The 25371-nt window shown below is 39.1% G+C and overlaps 1 protein-coding gene across 4 annotated transcripts in view; it reads right to left on the bottom strand.

Annotated features, from left to right (window-relative positions):
• ARHGAP8 (Rho GTPase activating protein 8) overlaps positions 1-24635 on the bottom strand; it is a 76740-nt gene extending 52105 nt beyond the window's left edge. For 2 of the 4 annotated variants that reach the window (XM_042889835.1, XM_042889838.1), the window contains exons 1-3: positions 24533-24635; positions 4190-4301; positions 848-985 (exon numbers count right to left, since the gene is read on the bottom strand). In XM_042889835.1, the coding sequence (XP_042745769.1) occupies positions 848-985; positions 4190-4226 (175 nt within the window). In that variant the 5' untranslated portion in view covers positions 4227-4301; positions 24533-24635. Of the gene's footprint in view, positions 1-847; positions 986-4189; positions 4302-22691; positions 22796-24328; positions 24349-24532 lie in introns of those variants that run through there. The other 2 variants (XM_042889837.1, XM_042889836.1) reach the window with 2 other exon arrangements.
• Positions 24636-25371: the final 736 nt, after the last annotated feature.

The following is a 25371-nucleotide window of genomic DNA, read 5'->3' as shown; positions in this document are numbered from 1 at the left end:
AAGGTAAATACATATAACCAGAGTTCACCATTTTCCAGAAAAATCAAAACCTAGGCTAAAAGTGTGTACAACAGAACACAATTTTAGACTTCATTAGGATGCATGATATTAAATATCGTTGTTTACATCTTACTGTATAACTTAATTGTAGTTGAGTATTGTGGTTAACATTACAATAACAAAAGCATTAATGCCAGAAGCAAATCAAGTGGGTAAAACAACATGCAGTATATACTTATATGTATACACCTCATATGTATGGCTTTCATTTCATGTGTCTGCATGTTCTACATTGCCAAAATGCTGTAAATATAAATAAGTGTGAACACCAAATGAACCAATATGTCAATATATCAAATATGTTATATAACCATAGTTTCTCTCCATATCACAACACAGAGTCAAGTGACAAATGCAGTTAAATTTTTTGTCAGCAGTGTCCTTTTTGCCTTTTATTAGCCCGCATCTCTTCAGCTGCATGCCCTTTCCTGAGCAAACTAGAAAAATGATGTGTGTGGCCTCATAACACTTCAGGTTGTTTAAAAAAAACCAAAACAACTTATCACCAAAACAAAGTACAGCTCTGTTACAGCTACAGTTAGGCCTTCAATTACAGTATATTTTTATGATTATGATTATATTATACTTTAAAACAAGATTAAGTTCAAGCATTTCACTCATAAGTCATCTCTAGAAAAGCAAGGGATCACATTTGACTATTCAGCTGTTTTTTGGGATGAAGGCTGAAAACATCAGTACAATCACAATGCATCACCTTGAGGAGTACAGTGAAAAACTGTGTTAAGGGGCTTAGCATGTTGAAGTTATGCTTTTTGTCCAAATATACCTGCTAACTGAATGATGCCATGTCTTGCAACATCATAGTAGGGATGATTGATATCTAGCTGAGGATCCTCAAGTGGTGGAGGCGTAAATGTTTTATCTTGTCCTGACTGTGTATCTTCTGCTTCATCTTTCTGCAGTTCTAAAGAAGCAAGAAAGAATGCTTAAGTGCTAATGAACAAAGAAAAACTTTTGCTTCTGATTAATTACTGAAAGCTTAAATTTTAGCTCAGACAAAAACACCAGTTGATATATTTTCAAAACAGTTTCTTCCTCCTTCCCCATTTTTCTGTATGGGAAAAAACAACCCTTTAATAACTCAAAACAACCTTCACATCTTCCTTAAAAATAGTATCTGCTGTGATAGTCATAAAAATCTTGACAACGGCCAGACAGCTGGCATGCTGTGACCTCGCTATTCACAACTGCTAGTGTTGCCTTGTCATTTCTTACACTCTCACAATCTGCTTCCTTTATCCATCTACATCTCCTCTTTTACTTCAAGGGTGCCCAAATGGGGAAGTCAAAGTTTCAGTATGCTAATGTGCACTGACAGCTGTTCCATAACACTCTCTGAATGCAGACCTGCATGAGGATACCTTGCACAGAGGTACTAAAGTACCAATAAACCTCCATCTTAGTTCCATCAAAATCTATAATTTCCTTGAAGGCAATGTGAATTCAATGTTCAAAACTTGCAGTAGGTGAGGCAGTCAAATCTCCATCCATTACATACACCAGCTAGAGGCCAAAGTAAGATATAAACAGCAGCTCAAAAACCCAATGAAATCCATAGACATCTTTTCTCTTCAGTTCTGAACTAAATTCTCAAGTTAAATCTATTCCACACTAAAATTAGTAGCTCATTGTTATTCAGTCTTGATTCAGAACTTGGTTTGGTTTGTTTTCCCAAAGCTTTTTCAAATCACTGCTCAGTACAAAAAAGGAAAGAACCAAAGTACCAATCTAACAAACAGATTCTGGAACAATTGCTGCCCTTAGTGTTGCTGAGCTACAAAAGTGTTTTTTTTCTAGAAACTGACTGGAATAAAATTATGCTGACACACTGGCACACAAATGTCTCGATGGCTTATGAGAGGAAAACATACATGTAAAGAGGAAAACTAATGTTCTGATAGGGTGCAGCACCCCCTGTACATCATCCACCTCTTTTATTATAAAACTTCTAACACTAGGGAATCAAAAAGTTTATCTGTAACACTATTGGTGCCACTCAAAATTAAGTCCTTCAAGAACTCTTGCATTCTGGTCATCTATATATTTTACATGCCTTGACCAGCACCCAAGATATAGTAGAGCAGAGAGAATATATTAGCTATCGATTTCAACCAGATTTAGTACCAGTAGCTAGGATGAGTTAGAGAAAAAATCTCACTAAATAGTTTTGCAATGCTTTTAACTCACGGTTTCCCAGTAGCTTTCCATTCTATAAGCAGCTCCATGAAACTTTCATAGTTTCATTTTTATTTCTATTTACACAAATAAATTTGTATATTATACATATATTTATATAATATATATAAATAGATATATTTATATGATTTGTACCAAAAATAACTTTCAAAATGAAGAAAAATGCCACTGATGGCTGGGCTTCTCAAGGAAAAGAATAGTCTGCAAAGTGCATTTTTTCTTAATTTCTTTATGCTTCAATTCACATTCAAGCTCCTCAGAAAACAAACCAGAAGTCCTATTAATCACTGGAAAAATAATCTGCATTTAATTAATACACCATCAGCCCTCCTCATATACATAAAAGTTAATCTTTTATTTATTTATTTATTAATCTATTATCACCAAAATGTGTGTTTTTCTACCTTTTAGAAGCATATCATATATAAAGAGCTACACTAACCTTAACTGGAGATGTATTCTTTCACCTTAGAGAAGGATTTTTATTTCCTCGAGCCAGGAACAATAATACAAATATAACTCCATACCCAAATTTCACTTTTTTTTAAAATTATTTTTATATATTTAAAGTCATGCTACAGATCCGAAAAAGAGAAGTGCTGTTTTGTTTAGTAAATTTTCATGTCTGAGCATTTATCCACATAAAGTAACAAATAGCAAAAACAGAGGGAGAAGAAAATAGAAAATGTGACTACCTGGGGTTAAAAAGCAAGAAACAAGAACTATTCAGTATAATACCTTGAAACTTCACAAGTTTTAATAAAACTGAAATGTACATTTTTATTAAACGGCGGAAACAACAGATATGCTACCTACAGTTTTTTGTGCAGAGAGGTTGGGGGCAATCCCTTCTGTAAAAATTCATTTTCTACTATGCACAGTAATAGACGTGCTTCCGAAAAGCTACCTGGCTTTGACATGCAGCAAAGAGCTAGGGAAGCAAACACATACGCCCATTTCTACTGCAGTTATTCACAGGGACCAGAGTAGTCCCAGCAGCAGTCACAAACTACTGAAAAGCTAGTTAACGCTAACCTAGTAAAATAATGCTTTATTCTTTTTCTTTTCCTCCTTTCCACATGTGTGAACAAGAGGACAGGAGCTCAAGAGACATTTCCTAATATACACAAATAAAAAAGAAGAGTCAGTGCTCCAGACTGAGGGAGATCTGAGCTCTATTTTTCTCACTCAGTGCTAGGAGTTTATTGCCCTGCTTCATGAGCCGTAGCAAAGGATCATCTGTTACCATGCACATTGCTGCTGCTGTTCAGCCCTGGCTGGAAGAGACGACAAAGGACCTGACCGAGAGCTTGCCAAAACTGACTGGAAAATTGCTTGTTGATGAAAGCTGTGGTGGAGACATCAGAGCTAAGTAGAGGATCAGGAGACAGAGGTGGAAGTAAAAAAAAAAATTAAAAAAAAAAGAAAAAAAAAAAATCTTGCTTTGGGATTTAGCCTGGAATCCTCCAACACTCAGGGAAAAAAAAGCCCCACATAACACTGATCTTTCAAAATGATGAGCCTTCTAATGCCACGGCCATATTGCTCATTGCAACTAACATCTTTGGAAATAACATGCAATACAGCAATCTCTATACTCATTCAATACTTGTCTTTTTGGAGTAATGACTCCCATTTGTGCCACAATATGTGAAGATGGTGATATTCCAATAGCTTAGAATTGCACTGGGAACATCTACCAATAATTCATAAAAGCTGCATGTATTAAACTAACCTTCAACTCTAATGGCTTTAATAGGGTACACATGACTACATTGGCTGTAACTCATACTGGATTGCTTCAAGAAGCATTACAAAACGCTGGTGAAGCCTCTCCCTTACTCAAGATGCTCTATTAAATCACCTGTGACTCTACACAGAAGCCATTTAAAGTATAATAAAAAATATTTACCTATTTCAGCTAACTTCTCATAGTCAATCTCAGACATGATTCCCCTTAGGAAGAAGCCTGTGCAGATCTCGCTAGCTGATTCTTGCGGGATGAAACCGTCCTCAGGTCAAGCCTACAAAAATAAAGAAAAGAAGCTGTCACCACAGTGTGGTGCATTTTACACACTCCACGGATATAAAAAGAAAAGAAAAAAATAAAAATGACGCAAATCCTGCTGCCCAGTTGTTGTTGAGGAATAAAGTTGATTGCGTTTGCGCACCATTTTTTTTTTTATAACACAGAGCATCAGGAAAGTATTTTAAAACAGCAGCTCAAACCACAAAGCTACATATAATAAGATTTTCAGCCAACTGGGGAGTGGGGGGTCATTCTACAAAATACATTAACACATTTTCATGACTAACAACAGAATTTAGGGTTTCCTCACTTCTAGGAACAACATGAATCCTTCCATCTTCTTAATTTTATTTCGCTGATGAAAAAGATGTATACTCCATTCTCTCACACCCAGTCACCTCTATTGCAGTCATATGGTTTATTACAGGATTGTGCTGTTTACCTCACATTGCACATGCAACAGCTTCATGAAAATTGCAAGTGAGCATTAACATACATAAAACTGAAAGAAAAAAGAATAAAGCCAGCACTTCCTGTACCTAATCACTGCTCTTCATCAAATACTTAAGAGGAGCATTTTGTAAACAGAATACTAAGTAACCCAAAGAGCGCATCAGGATCTAAGAGTACAATTTAGAAGATCTGTTCTCCCAAGCAGCTGCTCAAAGCAGACTCTCATATGAGGTATGAGAGAAATGGAGCTTTTCAAACTCATCAAATTTAATTTCAAAAACCTGTTTAATATTAGTTTGATTCCATCCAAGCACTTAAAAGGAACACAGGTGAATTTATGGCTTGGTTGTTGAGAAAATGCATGCACAAATACATTCTTCTCTGCCAAGTGGTTATGTATTGCACCACTGCTTCAATGAACTGAAACTGGGAAATCACCCTAGGCTAAAAACAGAAAAAAATATAAGGTCAGTCTGCCTGCCTGCACACTCAATCCTCAGCTTAAGGATGTTTGTTCCAGAGCCACCAGTCTGAAAGCTAGATGCCAACCATTTTCTTCTAACCAGTGAAAGGATATAAAAGTAGTTTTCAAGAAATAAAACAGATGATCACATCAACAAAGCAAGCAATCATCTGCTTAACTATAGGGTTGCTTTTTATCTATTTTGCTGAGGAGGGATCAGTCTTTAAAGTGACAACAGTACATAAACTGGATAGAATCTGGCTTTCACTACATACTGCAAAGTCTATCCTTTGATTTTAGGTTTGTAAAGAGGAAAAGGATTTACATCCTGTATATGACTGCAACCTGCAATTACTACAGTAAAACAAATGCCTGTTAGCAATCACAACCTTTATGAGAGCTTATGATATTTAGAGAAGCTTTTCTATAAATTTTCAACGCATTCCACAGATCTAGTGTAATTACACTAATGGAATAGTAATAGGCAACCATGCATTTCCCTAACTTTTTTCACTGTAGATAAAATATGAATATGGTTCTACCACTTTGAAATTTTAAAACACCAGGCAACTATTTTATAATACAGTTATTATTATTTCTTGTTGAAAATAATTATCCTCATTTACAGTTCTAAACACTTCTAAAACTAACAATTAGTAACTAGTGTGATACAGTGTGGTTTTTTTTTAGCAAATAATTTGTGACAGGTATTTCAGATAATTTAGTAATCAATGCAGTTTGCTTGTGAGTAACTGGTGTCCCGTGAGGGCTGCTCCAAAAGTAATGCCTCCTATTTTATTATGTTGGCCCATGACACCAAAAGCAGATGTTGGTGGTATGGCAGTAGAAGTTGAACCTTCCCAACAAAATTCTACTACATTTTGTTGCTGTGTGACAGATGGCAGCAGAGGAGCAGTCTGACAATGTGGTGTCTGACAACGAAGTGCATATGAAGCAAAGGTGTGGCATTTAATTTTTCTACGTGGAAAAAAATGCACCTATTGACACTCACGAACACTTGCTGAATGTTTATACAGACCAAACAGCGCATGTGAGCTGAAGCAGTGAGTGGTGCATTGCAGCGGTGATGACAGTGACACTGGATCATCTGCTAGTGCAGACTTTTACAAGCACAGCACGCAGGCTCTTCTCCACTGCAGGCAAAAATGCATAGCTAATGGTGGTGACTATGTTGAAAAACAGTGTTTTGAAGCTAAGAATGTGCTCTATCAAACAGCACTGTCATGGCTTTTGTATATGTTGTATTTTCCATAGAAATAAGTAGGAGGCACTACTTCCAGAGAGATCTATGTATCTGATCATGTTTACCTGTGCTGGCAATGATGCATAAGCATATTATCTGACTAAACCAAAATTTGTTTTTGGAGCAAAATACAGTTGCAAAATATGGTCAGGAAAGTTGAACTTTTCCTTGCCAACTTTTTTTCCCTATGTTTCAAAGGGATGCATAGTATCAACACAGAGAAGTTTTCAGGAAGCTCCGAATCAAAACTACATTCCACTTGCTATTCCACTCATCTTTATCCTCGAGCCCCAGCCAGCCTTCTAGCACTCCGCTGAAGCTGGACCTGGACTACAAGAAGATCTTTGTAACAACACAAAGGTTGTTATGTTTTTCCATTCCTTCTTCACAGACTACCACTCACACCCAGACAAACTTTCAAAACAAAGAACTGTGAATACATTTTAACCTTTGCAGTCCCTTAATCTCAACCAGATACATCCCAAAGCCCTTATAACACAATGGATCTCTGCATTACTTCGGTAGTATCTATGCCAGGCCTTTTCATTCTGTTTAATATTGTCCACAAATCATAAATAAAGCAGTAAATGATAAAAACTAGGCTGTAAGATTGGCACGAGGATGCTTTCAGATGCCATAAGTACCAAAACTCTCAATGAAGGAAAATATATATATATATATATATGTATATATATATATACGTATATATATATGTATATATACACGTGTATATATATATATATATATATATATATATATATATAATGTTTCTGCTGTTTCTGCTGTGTAGCATGGAATAAAACTTATTTTTTTCCTTCATAATAATTACTAATGCTTCAGCTAAGAGTAGAGGCTTTGTCTCCCAGAACCTTCAGAATAACTTCTGGCTTTTCAGCAGCAAAGTTACTGTACAAGTGAGAGCAACTACGATAGCATTAAGCATTTGCAAATATTTAATGCATAAAGTTACTGGGAAGCCAGAGGTAATGTAGACAGAATCAAAGGAGGGAAAAGGAGGAGAAACCATCTGCTTGGTTTTCAGCTTACTGCTCCCTTGGGGCAGCAATTAGAAAGTTTTCAGTTACAAGACAAATTTACTGTAGCACCCTCGGAAATTGATTTCCCGTTGACCACAGCATTCTCTGTTCTGGGGAGATAACATAATCTCCTTAACAGTGCTTCTCACAGCGTCTCCCCGTTCCTAGCAAGCTGTCAGATTTAGTGCCTTCCCTCATCTCACCCCACCAGAAAGGCAATAAAAAAGCCCCCAAAAGAATCAAACTACAAGTCATTTATTAATAATAGAAATTTGGAAGTATTTTACAAAATACTGGATCCTACATCCCTCCACAGGCAAGTTTTTTACTTACTGACAACCCTAAAAGAACATTACTCTATTCAAAATGAAGGCAGCCACAAGGAGAACTGCTTGGCAATGAACTTGCTTCTACAGAGAGCCCAAACAAAGGTGAGGAATCCCTCACAACACTTGTCAGTGCAGAGCTGCCTTTCATGCTTATACTTTTTGTTCATTCAGCTCTCAGAAATGTTCTTCAAATTTGACTACTGGAATTTTTCTTCATATTTTTCCTGATGTTCCTCCCTTCCACGGATATTCTTTATTTTAAAAGGTGTGACAGCACACCATGTAACATCAGGATGCAATTTACATTTTGATGAGACAAGGCATCTGCATATGCTAGTATTTGCTGAGGGATAGAGCCTACAAAATGAAGTGAAGTAGTGTCAGAAGGTTATTTTATTATTTATATTGCTGCAGCAACTTCGCTATGGAATTTATAAACACAAAACCACAGGAATTGAGTGCATAACGTACTTGTGGAAAGCGTATTCAAAACATTTTGCTTTCCTTCTTATATGTTATCTGAACTACATAATATTTTCCCTCAGTGTGCTCCTTGCACAGTGTCTACCAAACTCAAAGTCTATATTTTTAATTAGCAATTAGTTTCATGTATTTTGCATTTTAATTTCATATTCTTTATCTACCTATCATTTTTCACTGGCAATACATTGGAGAAAGTTAGCTAGGAAGCAAACATCAGGAGAACTAACAGCTAGAGCACAGGATGGTATATTTTTGCACAACTTTCAGTTTAATCACAGAATTACTGAAGTTGGAAGCAACATGTGGAGCAGAGAGTCCAATCTCTGCTCAAGCAGGGTCACCCCGAGCTACTGCCCAGGCCCATGTCCAGCCAGATATTGAAGACACTGCAAAAGGAGACCCCACAACTTCTCTGAGCAACCTGTACCTGCTCCCCATCTCCTCTGGAGCACAGAAATGCTTCCTGGTATACATATGGAACATCCTTTTCTTCATTACTTGTTCACTGCTTCTTGTCATCACACCAGGCACTCCTGAAGAGCTTGGCTGCACCCTCCGCACTCACTTTTCAGATATTTGTATACATTGATGGTGTTCCCCCTGGACCTCCTGTACTCCAGCCTGAATAGGCCCAGCTCTCTCAGCTTCTCCTCACAGGACAGGTGCTCCAATCAGTTTAATGATTGACTTGGGCCTAGTTCAGATAATGCCAAAACCCTGCCTTGCTATTCAGAGGCTATCACATCTGCATATATTTCTGAACGATGAAAAAAAAATAAATCAAGAGGATCGCTGTATTTTCACATACATCATGGACTAGGTTTTAAAAAGGAAACACATCTTCAGCAGCAGAGTAGCTGTACATCCAGGGGTAGAATATGAGCAGTGCAGTTATCATAGCCATCCTTCTCTGCTTCATAGAATCATAGAATGGCCCGGGTTGAAAAGGACCATAACGATAGTTTCAATCCCCCTGCTATGTGCAGGGCCGCCAACCACCAGACCAGGCTGCCCAGAGCCACATCCAGCCTGGCCTTGAATGGCTCCAGGGATGGGGAATCCACAACCTCCTTGGGCAACCTGTTCCTGTGTGTCACCACCCTTCTCCCATCTTCTGTTTAGGATTTTGTGCAAGTTCTGTGGGGTGCGTTACTCAAGCACACAGAACACACACAGACTCAGTTTAAAATACCACTTTCTAACAGTGGAGTTGAGATCTGTACTGCAGGTGAAAATACAGCAAAATCCAACTGCATTGTGCTGACCAGAGCAGAAATGGGAAGTATGGAATAAAAATAAAATAAAATAAAATAAAATAAAATAAAATAAAATAAAATAAAATAAAATAAAATAAAATAAAATAAAATAAAATAAAAAGAGGTGGCTGGAATTGCTCTTAAAATCACTTAAAGTAAATTGGGTCTCCTGTTCACTGCAGTGCCTTCTTCCACAGAGATAGCAGAGCTGCACCCTGCAGCTGGACTGCAGCTCTCTGCCAGGCTGCCAGTTCCACAGAGAGCTTTTCATGCAGCGAGCAGAGCCGCCTAGTGGTGTCTTGGGCTTTGCACAGCGCTGAGATATCCAGAGCAAAGTGAACGTACTTACAAGACGGAAGAGTCAAATACGTTGTTATTACTTCCACACATCAATATTGACGAAAAGTGTTACCGAACCCTCAAGTTCAGGAAAATTTAAGTTCAGCTTTCATTTTATTATGTTTTCTATTTGGACTCTATTCCCAAATTAATTTTACCGCTGTAATAATTTCCATCGATTTTGGTACAGTAAAAATAAATACATATAAATTCCTAGAGCTGGCCACATTTCTCTGAAATGTCAAAATACTTTCCGTTAAAAATTCATTTTAAAGAAAAAATGCAGTTCAGCAATCTAGAAAAAAAAATTTGAAGGATGACTATCATACACACAGGTTGCTATATTCTTATTTACAATGAGGAAGATATTACCTGGAAAAGTTCAGTGCAAGTTGATACAACTTGTCCAACTTCCAGATTATCCATGTGAGGATACTCCACTCCACTTTAAAAACATAATTTCTGTCCTTAATTTTATATATACAAATTGATTTCCACACCAGATAACACATAAAAACGTCCACGCTACAATTCAAAGTCAAATACCATAAATATTTCAGTAACAGGTCCGTGTTAAATCTGCCCACAAATTTTAATGTGGTTTCGGTCCTTAGACCTTAATTTGACACATCTGTATACAGAGCTTTCAAAATTAATAAAAATCAGTTAACAATTTATAACAGTTAAAACTAGTCATCTCCATTGGAAAAAAAAAAATACATACTATGCTGTTATATTTCTGGGACAGAGAACAGATAATTCATGAATTTACCTATTCATAAGGCTAAGATAAATAAATGAAAAACAAACAAACAAACCTATGTTAAAATAGAAGAGTAGAGAGTAAAAATGAAATGCATATGTTCTTAAAAAGAATCAGAACAGACTCTATCATTTTCTATCACGTTCATTTGGGGGATTCTGAGCTTCTTTTTATGTAATGATCAGAGAAGAAGCACACACAGGGGCTAATTCCTGCAGTGGATTGAGACACAGCCTTAAAAATCAGAAAGAAGGGAAGACAGTCATCCTGTCACAAACCTTTGTGCTCTATCACACCAAGTTACATACTGATCAAACAGTGCTGAATTCTCTGAAAGCAATTTTCTACTAGTCTTATGGTGCCTCAAAAATGGGAGAATGGTGGTTTTTGGTGATGGTAAATGTCCTAGATTTGGAAAGAAACCCAAGTCCGTGCTGCTTTTTTTGTTGTTGTTGTTCTTTTTTTTTTTGTTGTTCTTTCTTTCATTTTTTCTTTGCAGGATTTACTCCTGGATAAACACTGAATAATTGTTATCAACTTATCTAAAGCCTCCATGCCATCTGAATTACTTTGTTTCTTTGGAATTTAATGCCACCTTGACAGTAAGACTGTGCTCTAATGCTCAGAGCACGTCCACGCAACTGTTCTGGATCACAGAAAGCAACTCCACACAGCAGAGCCCCCAGCACAGCACACTGCCACATAGAAATCTCAGCTGACGTCCCAGCTTGACCGAGCAGTTAGTGTGATGAGAGTGCTTGTTATTTGACACTTTGGGGGTCCTCACCTCCATCATGCATGACACACAGTCTCCTACAGGGCCTGTGCATGTTCAAGTTGCCCTTGATTACTTCTTTAGCTCCCACATCCACCAAGTTTTTCATTCTTTCTTCTCCCCGTTCAGCCTTCATTTTTGCTCATCTCTTTGTTTTCCCTTCTTCCACCATGATCCTTGTTTTCCACGTTTTTCCTAGCTACTTTATCCTGGCCTAATTCTTCTCCACAACTCTTTTCTCTGTTGATGTGCAAGATCTTCTGCCTAGACTTCTCCCTCCTCCTCTCTCCCAGCACAAACAGACTTCAAGTTTCTGGGCCGTACATGAATGAGTGAGCTACCAAAGCTGCAGGAACGAAGAGGTAACAAGCCCATTACTGCAAGTAAGATGTTTCTCTAGTTCTCCACATCACTTACAGTTATTCTGTTCTCTGTTAGAACAGAATTCTCTCTAAAGTTTGCAGAAAGATCTTCTCTCATTTTTCAACTTCTTGAATGTTTAAAGCTTAAACATCCCTCTATGCTTTCACTGCTTACGCTGCTAATGGTGAAATCTGACTGAATGAGTAAACGCGTATGTTTATATTTCCTTAGCACTTACAATTATACTGGCAGCCACAGCTGCAATTGTCTAATCAACAAACAGTTTTCATTTGTGATATAGTGTTTGGCGACGCTTGATGGCTCAATAACCTGATACACAAACAGTTTGCATCTCTTATTAGCAGCATGAATATGAAGCTTACTCTACATTCATCCAGTGGGTGTGTAGCATTACAGATAGCAGAGACCAGTAACTGAATAACAGAAACAGCAAACATTTTCATCAAATATAATAAATGTAAATATTCTAATCAAATATGGTAAATGCAATTTTGAAACACTCTCTTAACCCCAATTGGTTTGACCTTGTTTAGAACACAAACTTACTGATGTTGAAGGTGGGAGATGCTTACATGCTATGTAGCACTTGATTCAGTGATAAATCAGACTACACTTTTGATGCCTTCAGTGCATAATATATAATAGCACTGCATTCATTCACAATCATCCACTCTATACAAAATAAAGTAAAATTGTTACACTGTGTAAGAAAGCAAATTTCCAGCAAGGAGGATGATAAATGCAGGGTAGCATGCTCCTGAAATAAGCAGTTTGGGTGCCATTGACAAGTTTCTCCCATCAGAGAGAAACTTGTGGGAGAGCAAAGTATTAATTCTTTTTTTTCCCTACGCATGCACACACACACAAAAAATACTTAAAATATAATTACTGAAAACAGTACAGATGATGGAGTAGGACAGAGAGATGAAAGTGCAGGGTTATTGCCTCATGCAGGACAACCAAACTCCTACTGCAGCAATGGTGCAGCTTGGAATACCCTTTACAGGCTGTTCTGGGCCACAAACTGCCCCATTATGCTGCTAGAACAACTCTGTTCACTCCCATCTTTACTCCAAAAAGGAGAATTATTTATAGTTCCCAGTTAATAGGGAAAGATGCCACATAGGTCTCACTAACTTAAGAAAACATCTTCCCACAGATCTACACTAGAGATAATCCCAAAATGTACTGCAAAAAGCCTGCCCCTATAACACTTGCTGTGACCATCCCTTTGCGAAGTCTTTCCCCCCAGCCTTCAACTTCCCTGCTGGAAAAAATTAAGCATGTCAGAATGAAATATAAATTGTTTCTCTACTGCATACAAATATCTGCGTGTATCAGCTATTCCCAGTTCTAAAAGCACTGAAGTAAAGGGATTATTTCTACCCTTTACTAGCAAAGAGCTTTTGGAAATGCTCTTTTGTTGTTTGAAACACTGCAGCTATTTTCTTATCGCATCCACTCGTTCATCTGGCACAGAGCAAGCACATGGAAAAAAAGTGCCTAATGTGTAACCAATTAACAGAAAGCCATGTATGCCTGCTATATTGTAAAAGCAAAATTATCTGAACGTGGGTAAGTGGCGGCAACGTGACACACTACAACACCATGTTTTGATTCAGTGTAAATGTTTATTGACTAAACAAAATTACTGTAATGTAATTATAACAAACATTAATGATCAGTCATCTATGGAACTTGCTTTCTGAATTAGTAAACGGTAATGCACACTAATGTGGCAGAATTATGTTGGCTGAACTCATGTTTAACCAGAGCTTCTGCCTCAAGGGATTAAACACTTTCAATTGCAGACAAGTATATTTTTAAGACTGTATTTTATAATTACATTAATCTGACAAGTTACTGGACAAAGGGTTGGTGTATTATGATAAAAAGGTTTTGATTTTTTTAATTGCATAATTATTCACCAGGGATTTCTCTAGCTGGAATAAATTAAGGCTTGTAAAATAAATAAATATTATTTCTGTTTTTAAATAACACAGGGCCAGTGTTTCCAGTTCTTGTCAAGATGTGGCTGTAGTTCACCCAATTTACCACCATCCCTCCCATAACCTAGCTATCCCAAAACGAAACAGGACTTCACAGAAAAGGAAAAGAGTTCCAAAAGCCCATGTTTAGCTACAAATCTCAATTCAAAATCAAGTAAAATGGTGATAACAGCACATAACATTCCACTGTTTCTCTATTTACATGGGACCAGTTCTTCATCTGAGCACTAACGTGCTGGTTGCCTGAAATAATTATTTCTCCATTAAGTCACAACTACTAAGGTTAAACGTTTTCCTCCAAGCAAATTTGTAAGTTATCATAACTTACTTTGAAAGGCAGGAAATCTAGAACCATAAGGCCTGGTATTGTTTCCTAAAGGAGTTCAGCGCTTGATGTCAGCTCAGTTGACCAAGCAGCCTAGCAGATGTTTCTAATGAGAACTCAGTCATTGATCAGCCAAGGAAGGTTATAGCTTTCAAACTAGTTTGTGTATTCCATAACATCAATTCAATCAAGCTGAAAAACAGCTGCTTCAAATCTAACCTTGATCCCAAATTCTTTCTGTAATTTTTAGTCCACCTTTTTAGTCCACCTCCATTCTCCCTTTTACTCACAACAGCACATCTTATCCACAGAATCTTACTCTTCAAAACGTCTCCCCTGCTAGATGTTTTGGAGCTATAACTGAACAAAAACTGAGAGATAATTTAATCTCTCAAGAGTCACTACTGTTCTCTTCATGTTGGAATTTTAAAGACAACGTTAAAATGTTTACTAAAACTCACTACAAGGTCACAAATACTCTATTTGCCAATTTTTATGAGCAAAGCTATCAGTCTGTGAGAAGTAACATTTATGGAAGAACGTGAAGAATTGTTGTAGGTGAAAAAGTGCAAAATAATACATTTGTGAAAGACTGTGGAGTAGAGGAGACTAGAAGAAGAAAAAGAAATAGAAAAGGAAAGGGGAAGGGATATAGTGAAGTCAGATCTTTCCACAATAAATTGTAACAGCTGGGTAAAAAAAAATAGTACATTTGAAGTTTGAAATGTAGCTAAAAAGCTTCCTGTTCATTTTTCCCTCTTACTCACTATGCTCATACTTCATAGAGAAGTAATTCCCTTGCCTGATATGGCATACAGACCTTCAAAATCCTAGTTAAAATCTGCATGAGAAACATCTCATGGCACAGTTCAGTGATGCAGTGTGACCTTCAACTTTCTCTGTATCAGATCAGAAAAATTGAGGTCACATGAAAGAAAGAAATTATCCAGCATAAATGAACTCTATGAATTCAAATTTGCTCAAAAAATTCTGGCAGGTTAACTTTTTATCTGAAAGATTTATGTGATGTCTAGCATCTCCTGCCCTCCCCATGCTGATATAAACAAGAATTTATGCCTTTTTGCTGCCCCCATGTACTTTGACTAACTTGACAGCAATGGGATTGTGCATTACTACATAAGCTAGATCAAATTCTTATTGCTGGGCCGTCTGCTTGCATGTATATTTAGTAAAAATGATTGTGAGACCATTGCACCATTATGAAGGCTTCTACCCTGAACACTTAATCATCTTATATAAAGGTTTTTTCTATATCCACATGTCTTTAACTGCACCGCACAAGCACACACAAAGCATCATCCTGAGCCATAATCAACATTTAAAACATCTGAAAGATAAAAAATCCGACTTCTAAGGTACAAAATCTAACAACTGTAAGATACAGGGAGAATGACGCACGCTACTCCATCAGTCTGCATGAAATACTACTAAAAGATCATAAGATGTACTTAACAACATTGGTATCCATATCTTTTTGAATTATATTGGTACTTTCAAATGTATGTTTGCTAACTGCTACACAAATGTAAAGATATAAATGCGTTTACCTCACAAGGCCACACTGTTTGTTTATTCTTCTTCCCTGGAGCATATCAGAAACACTGAAAACTTTGAGAAATGTTACATTACTTCTATGTTGAAGTAGTCTTTTGTGTTGCTACAGTCTGAAGTACTATTGCAAGAGTAATGACATGAAGGTCTGAATTTAAGCAAGAAATAGAGGGAATGATAAGATGGTTTTTTTGTGTTTATTGTTGTTGTTTGTTGCTGTTTATTATTATTGCTATTGTTATTACTATTATTACATGGGGGGAAAAAAATGTGCTAGGATTCCAGGCTGTAAGCCCTTCAGGTAACCTCAAAGTTTGTGTACCTATAAACTTATCATTTTATGCACCTTCAAACAATATTCCCTCTGATATGTTTAATAAATATTTAATAAGCAGTATATAAACAAGAAAGTGCAGTTTGAGAAAGATTCAAGAGGACAAAGCTAACATAAGTCAGCTGTGGAAAGCAGAAAGGACATAAGTAGAGGAGGAGAATATACAAATTACCAATAAATGCAATGACAGGACATAAATGATGTTATCAGACAAGAATTTTCTTCTATAACTGCCATAACTTAAATCTTAACCTTTTAAATAAATCTCCATTTTTTCTTTAACAACCCTTATACTCTTCCCAGCGATGGGAACACCTAACTTACCTTGCTAGAAATGCTATGTAACACAATCAACCTGGCTGGCAAGAAAAAAATTTGTTCAGATTGGTAAGTATTTGTGCTGTAATTATCTTAGCTGTTGGCCATAATTAATAAATTAATAAAGAAATAGATAAAGAAATAGCTGCTTCTCAAACCAGCTTTACCTTTTTTAGTAGTGGCTTAGATGTCAGTTGCCTGGAAAGAACTCAGAGCCAGCATGAAAAGTCCTGCCATTCTCTCAGAAGGTCAACTGAAACTGTGCAGCACCAAACAAAGCAAAACATGGAACATTCTCCCCCACTTACTAGGTAAGTTTTCACTTACAGTGACACTACTGTTAAGTCTGGAAATCCCATCAGTGTAGCAAAATATCTGACTGTTTACTGCCCCTTCCAGTTGAGCATAAGATTTTTCCTTAGTTTACAATTTCTTAGGTGGTATTTTCATGGTACCTAGTTGGTACTATTCTGTACTTAGACATCTTCACTGTCTCTTCAGTACGTAACTAATTCCTTTGCATGGGTCTTACACAAAAGGAAGATAAGCCTTTTTTAAGCGATAAGAAAATGAAGCACGAGAAAATCTGCCAGGCTGTCAGAGGAATAAGAAACAAATTTGATATGTGAAGCTAGTTATAATCAATTGCTGAAAACTTACTGATTTTTTGTTCCTATAAATGCAGTTCTTCTTCCTGATTTAACTGCAATTGTATCATTAAATATTTATAGATGGGAAGCCAGCAGGTAACAGCAAACAATCAGTGAGGCCACCACACACAGAACAAAACTTACGACACTCATAAAAAAAGACCTATATCACTTGTATTTATGTAACACCATTATGCAGTATGATACTACATCCAAGCTCTACTTGCAGACAGCTGTTGAATCAAACGGTTTTCTTCTTCTTTTTCTTTTTCCTCTCTCTCTTTTTCCCCCCCATTTTTCCTTCAGTATTTTCCTTTGTAGGTCTTAACAACATATCTTTTATCATGACTTGTAGGGTTCTGACTGCAAAGATAAGGTTACAACTGTGAGTTTGTCAAGTTCGCTTAATCTTTCTGTCAAGCAAAACAGTATGTATAATAAATCCAGATGCTGAGACAAATAAAGCTGCAAACAGAACCTCAACTAATTCTGCTACCCAAACTGTCTCAAAAGAATTTCCTCACCACCAAGCAAGCTCAAAAAAAACCAAAAAACACTGCCAAAACAAACATCACCCAGTGGACACTCTGGAACAGGGAAGATAATATTAAGCCTTCAGGCACTGCTTTTTTGCCTTTTTTTTTTTTTTTTTTTTTTTTTTTTTTTTTTTTTTTTTTTTTTCTTCTGGCTTACAAGTTTAACCTAAAAGCTCACCCACCCGTTTAGTGACATTCCTGCATACACACAATGAGGTTCCATCCCCAGGGAAATCAGTCAGCACCATATCTGACCTCAAGCTGATCTGGCATAGGATCACACATTCAGGTAATTTTTTTTTTGTCCCAAGCAGAGCATCAGCTCTTACTATAAAATTCTCTTCTGAAGTATTCAAGAGTTGTCCACATTCTGTTGTGAGTCGCCTTTCTTTCTCTGTGGCACTCAGTGTCAGCAAAGGCTGAAACTGTCATTTCTCAGTTTCTAAATACAAGGTAAAAATCCAGTAAACCAATAAAATAGTTTTCAGGAAAAAAAAGGTTTTTTTTCTTCATATTTCATCCAATAGGCAATAATAAGCATGATATCCATGCAAAGGTACATAGCGATATTAAACTGAGTTGTAAATCTAAAGCTACAATGGTGTCCAGATTACCATATATCAAAGCCAGAAATAAAAGAGAAGGTGGGATCTTCAGTATTCTCTAAATCTGCAGTGCTCAGCCTGTGTTGGAAAAACATTGCTCAAAGCCTGCTTTGAAGAGCACATGTCAAAATTTGGAATTCCAACCTCAGACTCTACTAAGTGGCTTCTCAAGTTTGGGGCAGCTTCCAGAATTGGAGCCTCCAGTGACACTACAGACTTCTGTCAATAAGGAGGGGGAGGAGGGTGGGAGTTGATAATGACCTTGTGCCATTTTCCTGGCCATCCCTTGTTTGAATCTACCCCAAGTTTCACCTGCTTATCTGCACGAGCACTGTGGTAGCCAGCTAAGTGGCACTATAAATGCCTGAGAATCATAGAATCATTTAGGTTGGAAAAGACCTTCAAGATCATCATGTTTTAGAAAGTTGTGGTGAAAACAGACACCAATTATTCCCCATAAGGAATTCCTGGTGAATATTTCTCTTGAAGCTCCGGCCCTCATGAGCATGATCCTGCAACACTGTGCCAAAGGCAACATAATCCTCAATGGTTGTGGCAGCCAGGGAAAAGACGAAGCCCAAAGCCTCCAGCAGGCTTGATTTCAAAGTTTGAAAAGCCTAGCATAATACAAGTGCTGCACAACACACATAAAATGTCAGGCTAAGAATTTACTGTTAAAAGAAATATCTCCAGAATATACTGACATTAAAAAAAAAGTTAGGTATCTTTAGAATGGATGAACCAAAGAAACAGCCCTTCAGGCAGACATCACTGTAGGGCAATGAAGTTACACTGCTGTGGATTTTATTTGGTACAGACAGGACTGATATCATAAGTCTAGTCACTAACACAAAGGCTACCTCAGTCTTCCAAGTTAGTGACCCTGTTTTCAGTTCTTCACAACGTTATTTGCAGGCTGAAATCTTCCAGACTTAAAAAGAAGCATGTGAATATGATTTGAGTTCAGGAAGAATTACTGAGAAGGCTACATGAATGCTATCCAAAGGCACCTGGACAAGCTTGAAAGTCTAGTGAGGTTCAACGAGGCCAAGCCTACACTTGGGTCACAGCAATCCCAGATATGTGTACAGGCCAAGAGAATGATGGTCTTTAAGATCTCTTCCAACCCAAGCCATTCTGTGATTCTGTGGTCTGCCATTTTCTTTGAATGACGAAAACAAATACAATCTCCAGTTTTGGAATAGATGAAAAAAGTTCTCAAAGGAATGACTGTATATTTAGGGTTTCCAAAAGGGAGAGAGGGGGAGAGATGACTTTTTCTTCAAAAGACTAAAAATACAAAGAGTAGCCTGACATAAAGAATTGGCTTGAGAATCAAAGAAAAATGAGTGTAGTCACTAATCTAATGAAAACACAAAACTAGTGCAAGAAGACAGAATTCAGAGCAGGCCACTAATTCCCAGAGCCTGACACACAGATTCTCAGAGGCACCAGCAATCTCTGGTATAGTAAATGGCAGCACTCATTTGATCCCAAATTTCTTATGAATATCTGGTTTGACATCATATTCCACCATATTCCACATTTACAGGATTAGAGGATTGCTATTTCTCACATGATCATCTGCTCATGCTACTTACTCCCCATCTGCAGTCACTGACTGCATATGCTGTGAAAATTATTGTCATCGTACATCAAAGATTATGCCTCCAGAAGACAGATTGCAGGAGAGGGAGAAGAAAATCTCAAAAAATATGGGTTGCATCAATATCGCATGAAGTGCATTCCGTAACAAAGAATGAAAGGTTCGCTGTGCATGAACAAGGTAAGACTTCCAGTAGAAGCTGAGAAGAAATACTTTTCTTCCTTGAATCATTCTTGTTTCTTCCGTCAGCTTTTGCAAGTCAGTTATTATATTTGGGTCTCTTTTAAACGTGCCTTATTATAGCAGAAGGGCTTATATTAGTTTGGGTCAGGGCATACTGGCAATACTAACTGCCAGCCTCTCATTTGATGAATCAAAAGCATGTTTTTTATAGTTTTCTCTTTAAAAAGGTGGTTGTCAGTTTTTAAACTGTCAGGCTTGAGTAGTGTACATATTCAATAGAATATGTGCCTTATTACAGTAATTTCCAGCAATGATTCTAAAATGAAGGCCTTTTGGCAATAATTTTACTATTTTTCTGCTTTTCTATTGCCTTTTGGTTAGCCTGCTGACTCCCCAACTCCCACATTTCCATAGTTATTACTTTCACTCACATATTCTAAAGTTATTCTTTTTTTTTCCTTACAAAATAATAATAATAATAATAAAAGAGTAAGACCCAAATTTTCCAAATTAATTTTTTGCAGGTTTTTTTTTTCTTCATTAAAATGTTGATATTGCCCAGACAACCTTTTTTTTTTTTTTTTTCCCTGTGAAAAATCATAGTTTTTTTTCTTTTTAATTATAAATCCTAACTGCACTTTTTCACATTCCTGGGCATGAACATATCTACTTCTGAAGTTCAGCTGCACTAATGAAATCAGGGCACGTGCAGGAAAGCCGCCAGATACAAACATCATTTATTTTTTCCTTCAAAAGCAAAGGGAATTCCAACCTGTGTGACACGTCTGGCTCACAAGCTTGTCAAAGGTGTGTCCTGCTATAATGGCTGCATTGTCTGCCTTGAAAAGGGTTATGCTGGTGCAGAAGTTGGCAAGAAATGATGAAAGATTCAATAAGAGCTGGCAGTGTGTGCTTGCAGTCCAGAAAGCCAACCATATCCTGGGCTGTATCAAGAGAAGTGTGACCAGCAGGTTGAGGGAGGTGTCTCTGCCCCTCTACTCTGCTCTCATGAGACCCCACCTGGAGTACTGCATCCAGTTCCACAGCCCTCAACGCAAGAAGGACATGGAGCTGTTGGAACAAGTCTAGGGGAGTGTCTCTAAGATGATCAGGGGGCTCGAACTCATTCCATACGAAGACAGGCTGAGACAGTTGGGGCTCTTCTCTGGGACCTGGAGAAGTCTGCAAGACATCATAGCAGCCTTCCAGTACCTGAGGGGCCCTATAGGAAAGATGGGGAGGGGCCTTTTATAAGGGTAGGTAGAAATAGGACAAGGGGAAATGGTTTTAAACTGGAAGAGGGTAGATTTAGACTAGATATCAAGAAGAAATTCTTTACTGTGAGGGTAGTGAGCAGCAACAGCAATGTGTTGTCCAGTGAGGTTGTGAATGTTCCCTTCCTGTAAGCATTCAAGGCCAGGCTGGATGGGGCTTGGAGCAACCTGATCTAGAGGGAGGTGCCCCTGCCTATAGCAGGTGGTTAGAACTAGATAATCTTACAGGTCCCTTCTAACCCAAAGCATTCTATGATTCTACGATTGTAAATCTGAAATCTCAACTGTGGACACAGTGAACATTAAGCTGCCTGAATCCCCTCACTTCCACCTCTCAGAGGTGCACCTGTAGTCACACTAACATTTTGGTCTATCACTTGCACAGTCTGGAGGAGACAATCTTTATCCTATCTTTGAGTTATAACAGAATCATAGAATTGCTCAGGTTGGAAAAGACCTCAAAGATCATCAAGTCCAACCACAACCTAACCCTACTACCCTAACTCTAACAACCCTCCACTAAATCATGTCCCTGAGCACCACATCCAAATGGTTTTTAAACATCCAGGGATGGTGACTCAACCATCACCCGGGGAGCCTATTCCACTGCTTAACAGCCCTTTCTGTAAAGAAGTCCTTCCTGATATCCAACCTATAAGTCCCATAAAATGTAACACATCTGTAATTTTAAGAAAAAAAAAATTATTAAATAAAATTGGAGTTTTAATTACAATAATGTCTATCAAAGACAAGTGTTCAATTATAGCTGAATTTCAAACTCCAGCCAGACCAATCAGGACAGCATAAATGCCTACAGCTATACTACACACAAACACTTTTTACCAAGGTCAGTTTTGACTTTGAACAGTTTATCTGAAGGAAAAACAAACAAACAAACAACCCTGTTACATTTAAAACCCATGTAAGCATACAGAATACTTACTCAGCTCTGTGAAACAGTGACTTCAATCCGTACACTTAAAGAAATGCTTAAGAATTAGTAAGAGGAGTACAAAAGTACTGCTTACACATCTTCCCAGCTGTACTATTGTTAAACATTTATTCAAATCAGAAGATCTTAAAAACACAGTTTAGATCAACTATGGCTATTTACTTTTTGAATTCCTGCTCTAACAATGAAAAAGGGAAGTCGCTTTCATTTCACATTTTAAAGTCAGTTCCACTGATTATTTTTATCTGAAGCCACTGGAACAAGCAACTTATTTGTGTTAAAGCAACTTTTAAAAGGAACTTATTTTGTTACAGAATCTTTATCTGTTTTAGTTCTATTAAAAGTCCTCTTCAGCAAACTGCTAAATTTGAGATGAAATGGCATGTTCTTTTAGAAAATGTGCCAAAGATTAGTAACAAGTCTGTGACAAAAATCACACTTTGATCCCAAAATGCCTTACAGAAGCACAGCTCACCTCTCCTCAGAAGAGGTTTTGGGGCAGAAGGGAGGTTCCTTACATCCTCTGTCCCTGAGTGCCATTCAGGAAAGAGCTTTCACTCCTGTACCCAGCCGCATTGGTTGGACTTGCAGCATGGAAAAAAACAGACCAAAGCAGGTCAGTGATCACTCAGCACAGGGACTGAATAACAGACTAAGAGCTCATCTGTGTCAAAAAGAGAAAAATGTAAAAATCTCAGCAAGGCTACAACATCACAACACAGCATAAAGGACAGGAGACTCTTTGCTGTGAGCCCCAATACATTGGTAGTGTCATCCGAAATCTGTGGGAAGGGGAAAGACATCTGGAAATGGGCTTTTCCCTCAGATTTGGGGCAAGCTGTTTAGTTACAGATCAGGCACACGAAGAGAGGCTTAGCCTCTTTTGTCCCTGCTGAATTTCGGCCTCTCAGTGGATGACTTCTACCAGGATGCATTCCCAAGGGCGGCTGTAGGGGAGGAATTGCAGGAATGCTGGCAGCAGCTCCCCGGCTGGACTGGCTCCAAACTGCACTCTGGGCCACTGCAGCTCCTGTGAGCTTTGGTCACCCTCTGCTAAACCCTGCCCAGCTCCAACCTGCAAATCCCGCTGGGAAATAAAGCGGCAGGACCACCAACTGGGACAGCTGGACAGGTCAGAATGGAAGAACTCACAAGAGGAGTTCAGCCCCTTGTGCACATGCACAATGATACTGATCTTAATGGCATATCATGTTTTTTGTTTACTCAAGGCGGCAGCCTTTATGGTTGCATAAAAAATATGCTGCAACACTGAAAAATCAAGCTAATCATACACATATTACGACAGCAATGAAGAATAGTCACTTTTTCAACAGGCTGGTAGCAGAGGAGGAAAGAAAACCTTAAAAATACAGTATGTCAGTATATAGCAGGAGACATTCAGCATGAGATTTTATGGCTTCTAGTTACAGTGTTGGAGGTTTCTACACCCACAGTTCAAGTGGTATCTAGACAACCATCTGACGCTGCAATCTTTCCAGCACCTTCCCCCTTCCTAGTGATGTTTGACAGCAACGTGAGCTTCAGGCTCGAAACAGGTCTCACATGCAGAACGTTTGGTCCTCCCGCAGAATCAGCAGGCACATCCACAAGAGCACAAACTCACCCACCAACCATCAGACAACACGTTCTGGACATACGGAATCCTCCTGAACTCAGTCATATCCCTGTGTAAACAGCCACAGGGCTCAGCACTGGCACCGACGAGCCAACAGCCACATATAACACTGGTCAGGGTATAACCCTACTGTAGGTTAAGGCATAACCCCTTCCCTCATTGCGACCTTTGGATCCTATCATTGTGAGAGCTGTAAAAACGAAAGAGCCCTGGAAGGGATGTGCTCACACCTCCACTTCAGGCTGGCTCAAAGTCAGTGCTTTCCAAGTCAAAGCTCTCACCACAAACATCCCCTCTGCGTGTCTCTGCGGGGCACAGCTCTCACACACACACACACACACACGAGGAAGAAGGCTGGAGGGAAGCCCCAAACCAACTAGCCGCCCATCCACCTTCCACCGAAGAACAGCGCACTCACTTCAGGTCCTTGGGAAGAGAAGCCCACCCAGGGCTTGGCTGAACGCGCGCATACTCACACGCAGCTCCACAGAGCTCTCTGCGGACCCCTGCAGCTCTACGCGAACAGCCCTCTGCCCTCCCGCAGTCTCTCAGCTGCTTTTGCCCTTCCCGGGGAAAACCCGCGCACACTCCCGAGGACAGGAGCCAGGCGGGGCCGCTGCTGGCCGCCTCTCTCCCCGTGCCTCCGGCGAAACCCGGACGGCCGTGCCGGCCTCACGTACCTGGCGGCGGCGGTGGGACCAGCAGGCACCACAGGTGCTTCCACAGGCCGGGACGAAGCGAGCGGGCGGTGGCGGCAGCAGCAGCACCGCCCCGGGGCCGGCCTCACCTGCTGGCGGCCGGAGGAGGAGCGAGGCCGGTTCGGGGCACGGAGCTTCCAGCCCCCTGGAGGAGGTGAAGCTCGAGGCGGCCGCCTTCACCTCAGGCACGCGGCGGGGGGAGAAGGGGAGAGGGGAGAGTCTGTCCCGGGGCGGCTTAAAGCCAGCGTGGCCGCGGGGTAGAGGCGCGGCAAAGTCCCAGATCCTTTCACTTTCCCTTCCTGCCGCAGGACCTGGCAGGAGGCGTGAGTCTGAGGGTGCTGCCGCCCCGCAGGGTCGCTCACCGTCCCAGCTCCACACTCATGGAGCCTGGGTTTAACTGAATTGGTCCAGAGGGGAGTAAAACCGGATGCAAAAATGAGATACGGAAATTAATCTCATTTTAATGCCTCTGTTGATGAGGGGGAAAGAAAAATCAGATAGCAAGTTTTTGAGAGTTGCCGTCTGAGTACTGTAGTGAACATCCAAAGAATGGCAGCAAGGCTTGTGAAGGGTTTGGAGAATGTGTCTTGCAAGGAGCAACTAAAGGAACTGAGGCTGTTTAGTCCGGGGAAAAGGAGGATGAGGGGAGAGGAGACCTTATTGCTCTCTTCAAATTGTGATCTTCAAAGATGATTGCAGCGAGAGCAGGGTTGGTCTCTTCTCACTGGTGACAGGTGACAGGATGAGGGGAAATGGCCTCAGATTGCATCAGGATAAGTTTAGGTTGGATATCAGGGAAGTTTTTACAGAAAGGGTTGTTA

Source organism: Lagopus leucura, unplaced genomic scaffold, assembly GCF_019238085.1.
Source record: "Lagopus leucura isolate 7727_CA_CO unplaced genomic scaffold, USGS_WTPT01 Super-Scaffold_100159, whole genome shotgun sequence".
In the NCBI taxonomy this organism is placed as follows: domain Eukaryota; kingdom Metazoa; phylum Chordata; class Aves; order Galliformes; family Phasianidae; genus Lagopus; species Lagopus leucura.
This window is presented reverse-complemented; position numbering and strand designations above follow the sequence as displayed.